The sequence below is a fragment of the Choloepus didactylus genome, chromosome 8 (genome assembly GCF_015220235.1).
Source record: "Choloepus didactylus isolate mChoDid1 chromosome 8, mChoDid1.pri, whole genome shotgun sequence".
NCBI classification, from domain to species: Eukaryota; Metazoa; Chordata; class Mammalia; order Pilosa; family Megalonychidae; genus Choloepus; species Choloepus didactylus.
This window is the reverse complement of record NC_051314.1, coordinates 36368148-36378384: the sequence shown is the minus strand read 5'-3', so window position 1 is coordinate 36378384 and position 10237 is coordinate 36368148. Positions and strand designations below refer to the sequence as shown.

Here is a 10237-nt window from a genome sequence, read left to right as displayed (position 1 = left end):
AATAGAACTTTTCTTGCACTTCAACTTCCACTCAAATTTCTAAGTATTAGTGAAATTAGAATTGATTTGGCCATTAATGTGTATCAAGAACCTCAGACATACCTTTTGACCAAGAATTTACTACTAGGGATCAATCCTATTTATAGGAAAGTGGGCACAGATTTATATACCAAGGCACCTGAATTGGTAAGACATGCAAATAAAATGCCCAGTAATAAAGGATTTGTAACATCTATAATGGAATATTATAGACATCATTAAAAATTACATTCAAATTGATGGTCTGAGTAAGCTGATACTTGGCCCACATCTGGGAACCAAGTCAACAAATACTTGGACAATAAAAATATGGTCATATGTGTATAGAATTTATGTAACTGGCATCAAATCTGCAAATGGGATTAAATTATGGCATATCCAATATATACCATGTGTTTACCACATATGGTTACTCTTGCCAAATGTAAGTTCTTTGAAAAATGCTAAGAAAAGTTAAACACTTACAAAACCTATAGTTTTTATAAATGTTTTGAGATTCAGCGATGTGAAAATGTCCAGTAATGCCTTATGTAGAAAAAAAAAGTGATTGATACATGCTCAACCTGTACATAACTTTTATCAAAATACTGCATATGTTAACAAGTGAAAGGAAAAAAGGAAACCTACACCAGAAACCATTTTCCCCTAGTCCTTAACCTTATCCACAAAGCAGTAATGTATCTCTTTTAAAAGGGGGAGGGACGGAAGTTTGGTAGGATCACAAGTACTGAGTTATCACTGCCATGACAGCGGATAGTCAATAAAACTCCTTAGAATGGGGGTCTGTAAAGTATAGCCTACCAAATCCAGCCCACTACCTAATATCTGTATGGTCCACATGTTTATGTTTACATTTCAAGTGGTTGGAAAAAATACCTATTACACAAGAAAAGTTTTATTGGATGACAGCATGCCTATTGGTTTACCAACTGTCTATGGCTGCTTTCATGATATAACAGAGCTGAGCAGTTGGGATAGACCAGGTGGCCCAGAACATAAAATACTTACTGTTTTAGAAAGAAAAAAAGAAACGGGGTTGAAAATTCAGCAGTACTCCCTTGGCAACTCTGACACTTAGGCAGCACTAAGTTCAAATCTACCGCAACCTATTTCTAAGCTGCTTTTGCTGAGTCTGAGTGAGACTTTTGAGTAGTCATCTTTTGAACCTAAGCCAGAAAATTTTTTTAAACTTGCTAGGTTATAATGAAACTTATTGGGACTTCTAAGCTAGACACAGAACTATTTCAAAAGGAGTCACGTGGTGGGTAAGAATGACTCAGGAGTATTTAAAAAGGATAAAGGAAATATGCTATTTATCTTGGGTGGTTAGGAACGTGGTTAACTTTTTTTCTAAAACATTTTCTCATAGATACAAATGATTGGCAGAGGAGAAATATTAAAGTTCCTTAACGAGTACCATAAAATGTATTCTTACAAGATACTGGGATTTCTGTTGTTGCTCTGCTCTGACATAATAAGCAAAGTCTAAAAACCTCACGCAGATACTACATGTTTCTAGCAGAGCATCAGAAACTGAAAAAAAATAAATGAGTAGAGGCCCTGTATTCATGCACATAAAATGTCATTTCAACAGGCACATATGAAATAAGATCAGCTAAAGGGGTAGCAAAGTGAAACTGTGGGAAAATGGGAGGACCCACACTCTTCATATGTTGAGTTCCACACTTAGAGAAAAAAACTTAGTCCAGCTCCCATTTTGTAGCCAATAGCAACTTTGCCCTGTTAGTAGCATAAAACTGTAGCAAAGCCAGCTGTTGGAACAAATTCTCCCAACTTACAATCTCAATATGGAAATTAATCCAGGGTGGGGTAGGGGCGAGAGGAACAAGAGCGAAGGAAAAAAAAACAAAGGATCACCAGTCTCTTGGTGGTGGTATACAGGTTTTTATTCTTTATATTTCTTTGAAATTATTACATTCATCATGTTTTGCTTTTGTGATCATTAAGTTATTTAAATAGATCCATGGTAGAATTCCTTAAGTTAGGCAGCATGCTAGTCAATGGTTATGAAAAGTACATTTCATTGAAATATTACCTTTTCCTTAGGTGGGTTGATGAGTTAAATATTTTCAAAGCATTGTATCCTTTGGGTGTGCCAGCTTTTCTAGATAAGGTTACATTTTAAAAGTTTGCTATTCCTATTAACAAAAATTGATCTGTGGCTAAAGTAGCCAAAAAAGATTCCTGAACTATCAGAAAAATAAAATCAAGTTTTGTTTAGTTAAGTGTCTATAATGTCTTGTTGGATATCAGATTTCTTTCCTCACACTCTCCTTAAACAGTGCTAAGCCATAGCACCTGTGGCTTTTATATACTGATTTGTATTTTGTATATTGAAATACTTCTGAAATTGTTCTACAAGTATGTTCTAGGTTTAAGGTAAGGTTTCAGTTCTATATATTTCAAATCTAACATCTTATTGGGCAGCCTCTGAGAAGACCAAGAATAACTAGTGTGGAAGAAAATCACAGCAAAGTGAATTGTAATAAAAAAATCAAATAAACACAAACCTCATATAAAAACAACCTCAGGATTCCAGAAAAGCCGCTGAATGGATAGAATTGACTTAGAAGAAGCCACTTACTGATACATTCAAGCTTTCTTCTCTCCCAGGCCTTCGCACATGCTGGGCTGGAGATGCTCATCTGGCTTGAACAGCAGTCTCTCTGAAGTGCTTTCCCTTACCCATGGCAGAGCTGCGACTGCTGTGTGTCCATGCCCCCTTCCCCTTCAAATTGTTACAGTCCACAAGGGAAGGCCCATGCCAATCTCATTCACCCAATCCTCTCCTTAGGCACATATTAAACAACTTTTGTTTGTCAAATTAACTGTTTCCTTTAGCTCAGGGGTTAAAAAAATCAAAGGCTTACAAGGGGACAGAATGTCATAAAAGGAGCAGGTAGGCTAGGAGGGGATGCTAGCCAGTAACTGGGGATTAACTGGACAAGAGAATATGTTCTTCTTAGGGTGACTGCTACTCAGCTCCTCCCAGCTGGTGTCATGCAAAAAGATAAGTCTACGGTTGCCAGATCCTCAGATCATTCAAAAGATGCTAGAATTACAAATTTTCAAGTGAATCTCCTGATTTTTGAAAATGCTGGCATCTAATTCAAACTTTTAAAACCACACTGCATGGGCCAGAGAAAACAGGTCCACAGGCCAGATGGAGCTATTTGTTTTCAACCTCTGCATTGGCCTCTCCCAAAACCAATCCTAAAGCTCAGGAGCATACTGAGTAGGCTTGTTCCCTCCCAAGTTCCACAGGTTGAGAGCCTTATCAAAACAATGGGCACTCATCAAAATTGAAATTGCAATGTAAAAAAAAAAAAAAAAAGTGGTGCCATAAAATTAGAAATTAATGTATCTGAAACAAAAACAATGATTTACTTCATTTCTGTACTTCTATCATCTCACAAACTTAGATATCACAGTCTTGGTTTAGAAAGACTTTTGTGGTGCCAGAGAATTACTCTGAAATTTTACAACTTGCAAATAATTATGCAACACTAGCTATTATCAACTTGAGCGGTGATGCTACACCTGCAGTAAATAAAAGCTAATCACTTATTTAACTGCTTGAAGTCCTGTAAAGTACTCATTCATTTGAGCTGTAGGATGAGATTCAGTTTCCTTAGGTACAGCCAAAAATGCCCTCTAAACAGCCAAAGAATTTTCATAAGGAACATATGCTATTAACAGGTTTTAAATTTATAACATGAAGATTATGAACAATTTTATTCTAAATTAAACTAACATTTGTTACCAAGCAATGTATTTATTTGGAAGGATACCATTTACCAGTCATCAAGAGCTTTCAAATGTTGAAAATGTAATTTTAATAGATAATTCTTCATCTTACATAGGAGCACAATAAAATACACCACATTCTGAAGAAACTCCAGAAGTTACGAGAGTAAGAGTGGGGTAAATTCAAATTGGCTACAATATCAATTACCTTAAATTGCAAGAGACAAAGGTTCCAACCTGCAAGTTAACATTTACATACTTATGACTGGCTACATTATGACTTAAAAATAACAAGAATCAGAAATCAGATGTAGGGGGTTGAGAAAGTACGGTTGCAGGGGGTAGAGAGAAACTGTCAATGAAGAAAAAAATTACTGAATAGCAAATTAAAAGAATAAAAGAGCTCCCATGGCAAATACTGTAAGGATGAAAGCAAGAATCATTAGCTGAGGATTGATGTTCTCAAAGATTAAAAGAAACCTTTTCTAATGACACTTAGCAAACTGCTTGAGATTTGCTCATCAGGTCTTTATATAAGCAAGACTAACAAATGCTTCAGCAAACCTCAAATGATTATCACATCATTGTTTCTTTAATAACACACGCCAGTGGTCACATATGAAGTTTTCAACCAAGAATTAAGAAAAAGGTCATAACCCAATTAAATGAGTATGGCCAACATGTGAAAGTCCTACATATTGATCACAACTGCTTCTTTGCTGTGACTCTCCTGTAAAGTAATTTTCAAACATTGTGGCAAGACACCAATGATCTAACTATAATCATAAAGGTAAGTACATTTACTTTAAATTTCTAGGAGGAAAGAAATGGAGATACTGATGCTGTATGCATGCTCAGGCCAAGTTGATAAATACTCCATTCAGTAACAGCTTAACACAAATTTGCGTCAGGGGAAAGGAACTGGCAAAATCAACCTCTTGCCATTTAATTTGTCAGATGGTGAAGACCAAAACAGAATGTTCCATCAGAGTTTTAATTTTTAAATACGATTGTCACATTGGGAAAACGAAAATAAACACAGTAAAATAAACTGTACAACAGCAAAGTAGAATAACAAAAAATATTTTACTAAAACATAAGATTTACAGAAGTTTCCAGACAAGCCATACAAAATGGTCACAAGCTTCTTTTTTGAAGGGAGGATTCTACACTTGACAGCAAAGTCACAATGTTATTAGTGAGGGCTGTGATGTTTGTTTAATGTTCCCATTTTCATTCAAACAATCAAGCTTGTCCATCTACAGTGTCTAAATAAAGTTAGACTTGGCTAGAGGGTATATTCTAAAGAACTGGTTAGCTGCTTTTAACCAATGCATTTAATTAGATCACCATAAAAGGGGGGGGGAGAAGCTCATAAAATTAAAATTAAACTACCTCCCTCCTCAAAAATAAAAATAAAATAAAGAAAAGCACCCACACCCCTGCAGCTAACCCTGACAACTACCTTCATTCACAGTGCTTTATACTTAAACCATGATGGGGAAAATGAATAAAAGCAGGAGAGGGGCCACTGCTTTTAAACGTTTCGCAACAATCCAGATGATACTTCTAGCCTCTGCTCATGCTTTACAACAGTGAATCAGGACAAGACATAGATTTGCTAATGTGCATTTAATCACCAAAGGACTGAAGATGTCTGGGCTTTTATTCTGTAATGTTTCTAAGACTGTGTCCATTAAATGCAAACAAAAAAGGAAGAAGTCTTGGCAGAACAGGAGAAGTGGTACACTTGATGATCAGATCGATTTAAATATTATTCATGGCATATAGCCTAGTCCATGCTCTAGCTGTAGACAAAAACAAACAAGCAATTATTATTTTACTTGGTTCTCTATGTTACTTTGTAAACTCCATGATGAACAGTTAACACTATTAAGTTAATTATGAGAATGCCATGCTGTAATTGCTGAAGTTAATGCCATTTTCTATAAACTATATTAGGACTAAAAGATTTTCCATGTATCTAACAACCAAATAAACTACAATTAAATTCAGAAGTTCTACAAAATTCAATAGGATGAAGAGAGTTGCTCCCTTCATTTCTGGATATACAATGCTTCCCACTAATTTTGTTAAAATCTATAAGCAGGTAGAAAGAAGTTTACCGATTCCAACCTCTTAAGTTACAAACTGATGCATCTTTAAGAATTACAAAAACAACACAAAAGAGTTCAAGTTTTTGAGTATCTTTATGTATTGCTAGAAAAATGGTGGACAATCAGTTAATATTTGTTAAATCAGTTGGAGTTATACAAAAGTCCAAGACGGTCTAATTACAGGTTGTTTTAAATTTGTGGGTCTTGTAGAGAGTCATCAGATGGGAGCTTGAACATCTTGTGTTCAAAGATAATTATTTCCACATTACGAAAAAGACCTGATTTATTTCTAACAGTTGTTTTTTGTTTGTTTGTTGCCAGTTTGTAAAAGGGCAGCACAATTTTGTTTTAAAAACTGGAATTGCTGTGAAGGAGAATATTAAATACCTGTTTCTATGGCTTGGGCTTCGTTGGTCTTCCACTGCTCCGCTACATCATTTGCTAATGGATCATCTGGATTGGGAGCACTTAACAAAGCCTGGATCGATAGCAGAACTGTGCGGATCTGCAGTGCTGGGGACCACTTATCTATGAAGGCAACAGGTCCAGTGTGATAAAATTTGAAAACTCAGCCCCAAAACGGCTGCATTTCCCCTCCATAGACAGTTATGGCTTTCATATAAGGCAAGATTACAATGCTTACATTCTAAATATGAAATGCTTAAGAGAAAAGGAAAAATCTTAATAGCATAATGACAAAGATAACACTTACCTTTCAAAATATCTAAACATATTCTTCCCAACTTGTCTACATTAGGGTGATATATTTTGGTCATGAAACGTACTTTAGGGGCTGCCATTGGGTATTCTTCTGGAAGGAATAGTTCAAGTTTAAAAGTCCCTCCCTCAAAGGGGGAATCCTGGGGGCCAGCAATGACCACATGAAAATAACGGGCGTTGCTTTCATCTGGTTCTGCTTTAATACCAGGAACGGGTTCTGCCAGCAAACGCTGGGTTTCCTACAAACAGAAAAACAAACACATCTGTAAAACAAATGTCATTTCACTAGACACCAAAATTAAAATTAGAAAGTTCATTTCTTAGGATTGGACATAACAGAACCTCTCCAATCTCCTGATGTGGTTCTTATTTAGCCTATAAAATGCAATGTTCAAAGAAAAGACCATTTAAAAGTAATCACAACCAGGTGAACGCAACTGCAAGAGAATACTGATAAGTGATCATACATTCTAGCTACAAATGTCTATAAATATATTAATAATAAAAATCAGACTAATGAAAATTGATTTTATAATCAAATAAAAAGAGAAAGAACACTAGGGCTTCCACATAGGTCAGGCAACTTGCTATTTAAATTCTACCAAAACCAAGCTGTTTAAAAAGTAAAAATTAGTTTTTAAAATCTCCCCTCTGAAAAAAATGGAATGAAGAATGGAGATAAGAACAAGTGTCAAGGTATACAACCATGGTAATTAGTTTCTAAAATTGATGGGTAACCTCAAGCAGATCCAAAATGCTCCCCAACAATCATACCACTATTTCTCTTTTCCATCATTCTCCCTCTATCCTCTCTTCTAAATAACTTTATCACTCTTCTCTCTCTTCAAACCTCCAACACTGGCATTTGTATACCTACCTGTGCCTGTGCCTACTCTGCCTCCTCTCCTCCTATGAATGAAATATGCCCCTGCTAAGGCCAATTTCTCTTGAGCAATAGATCTCTTTTTTTTTAAGCAATAAAGTATTTTTAATTGATATGTACATTGTTTTTGTTAGATACAATGCTACTGCACATTTACTAGGCTACTGTATAGTGTAAGCATAATATTTTTAATATTTTTATTGTAGAATATAACATATATATAAAAGTAAGCACTAGATCCTCTCTCCTTCTCACCCACACAATGACAGTGCTTCAGCATCTCTCCTCCTGAATCATCAGTAACCAACTTCCCCACCCCCTTCTGTTCCTTTTCTTTGCTCTTCTTTGAAAGAGGATACTTATGTGTCTCCAATTTCTCTCCTCCCCTCCTATCTTGAACCCACTCTTTAATGAGGCTTAGCCACTAACCTGCTTGTTGGTGGTCATCGGTGATTCCTACACAGTTAAATCAAATGTCAATGCTTAATCTGCACCTTACTTGAAATAAATGCAACATCTTACCCAGTTGATCTGCTCTCCTCTTTGCAAAGTTTCATCTGGCTTCCAATGGCTATGTTCTCCCGGCTTCCCTCTCTATTTGTTTGGCAGCAACTTCTTTAGTCTCATTGCTGGTTCCTCCCTATCTCCTCAACCTTCAAACACCGAAGTGTGCCAGGGCTCTCTCTACACACTTTTGTGGTATTCTCATCTAGTCCAATGAATTTAAATACTACATACACTCTCTATATGATGAAGCCTCCCTGAATTCTTACTTACCCAGATCTGCTCCCTGATCATGCCGCTTCTATCCAACTGCCTGCTCAACATCTCCTCTTGAATGTCTAATAAGCATCCCAACATGGCCAAAACTTTTCACCCTCCCCACCAAACTGCACCTCCCCACAAGTCTTCCCTATGTCAGTTAACCACAAATTCATCCTTCCAACGGATCCACCTGACACCCCACATCCAAACTGATCAGCAAATCCTCCTGGCTTGACCTTCAAAATCTACCCATGATTGGACTGCTTCTCACCACTCCACTGCTACACCTCTGATCCTCCAAGCCACCATCAACTCTCAGCTGGCATACTGCAATAGCTGCCTAACTTGCTCTAGCTGGTTCTGGCCTTGCTCCCCTGTCCCTCCTGAGTCTATTTTCCACAGACCTTTTAAAAGTCAAAGTCTTTATAATGCAACCCCCTCCCCACGTTCCACATGATACCCTCACTCTGCTTACCTCTCTAACTCATCATCTTCAGTTATGCTCCCCCCACCCACTTTGTTCTTCAACCTGCCAAGCACACTCCTGCCTCAAGGGCTTTGCACTTGCTCTTCTTTCCCACTCATATTTCTACATGGTTTGCTTCCTCAGCTCCTAAGAGCTTCGCTCAAAAGTTTTTCTCAGTGAAGCCTCCAAAATAGAAACTGCAAACCCCATCCCACCCACACACTCCCTACCCCTGACCCCCTATACTACTACATATCTTCCTTATTTTGTTCATAATGGAAGCTCCATAAGAGGAAGAACTTAAATCTGTTTTATTTACTGCTGTATCTTCAGCATTTGGAAAAGTGCCTGGCACTACAGTGTATGTTCAAGAAATAGTTGCCAAACTATGAATCTATCTGAGGTTACCAAGAATGGTAAATAAACTATCAGAATTTCATTAACATCATCATAAAGCAGGGTTATTCAAAGCAGGATGCAGACAGCAGAGGAGGAAAACAAAATGATCCACTTAGGTGTGGGAAAAAATCATCTAACTGCTACTACTACTTACTTTTAAAATAATGTGTATTACATATACATATATATACATATATATAGGAAATGCATGTTCAACATTTTGAATAGTCGTGTAGTCAAAAAGTCGAGAACACAGCTGTATCTAAGCTTTTAAGTATGACAAACATGAATGTGAATACTGTATTTACACTGCTTTCACTTAAGAAAAATTATACACCTTATACCATTTCATTTTACAACCTACAATGCATATGCTAAAAAAATTATTCTCTCTCAGCATGTTACGTATACTGAAATAGTCAAAAGATGCAGAAACAATCAAATTCTTCCCCAAAATGGCCCAGGCCATTTAGAGTAATATTTGTGATACTATTAATTCAAGATTAGGTTGTTGTAGTCATGGCAATGCAAAGGCAAATGACAAATACTCTGAAATGCTTTTAGTAAAATGTTCTTCAGGTTCAAAGTTAAACACTTTTAGAGCATTAATAATCTCAAGAAGCAATAAATTAGCATCCCATCTTGGGATATCTTCCAACGCATGACTAGAATCAAAAAGGCCTGTCTTCATTTTTCAGAAAAAGGAAAGATATTATGAATGAATGGTAGGAGTAGAAGAATGAGGAAAGTACTAGATGGTAAAATTTCTTGAATTGCAATCTCCTCTCATCTCCCTTCTGCTTTTGTTTTGCCCTAGGTCTTCATATTTTTAGAATCTGGAAAAAAAGAAGCTACGATCTGAGGGCCCAAAACACCACTCCCTGGTTACACAAAATAGTAGCAGCTCTATTTAAAGCTATAAAAAGCTACCAGAAGGGCCTCCAAGATCATATCCCAAAATAGCTTCAAAATCACTCTCAGTACATACTGGCAGAGGAACAGATATGGCATTCATTTTCTCGTCTTTGGTTCACTCTCAAAATCAAATATTCTTTCTACAGAATGCATATTAAACACATC

At 36.6% G+C, this 10237-nt stretch overlaps 1 protein-coding gene across 1 annotated transcript in view; it reads right to left on the bottom strand.

The window, feature by feature from the left end:
* Positions 1–3872: 3872 nt before the first annotated feature.
* UBE2N (ubiquitin conjugating enzyme E2 N) overlaps positions 3873–10237 on the bottom strand; it is a 79486-nt gene continuing 73121 nt past the window's right edge. The window contains exons 2-4 of the mRNA XM_037846925.1: positions 6637–6883; positions 6312–6452; positions 3873–5615 (exon numbers count right to left, since the gene is read on the bottom strand). Coding sequence (XP_037702853.1) covers positions 5575–5615; positions 6312–6452; positions 6637–6883 — 429 coding nt within the window. The 3' untranslated portion in view covers positions 3873–5574. The remainder of the gene's footprint in view (positions 5616–6311; positions 6453–6636; positions 6884–10237) is intronic.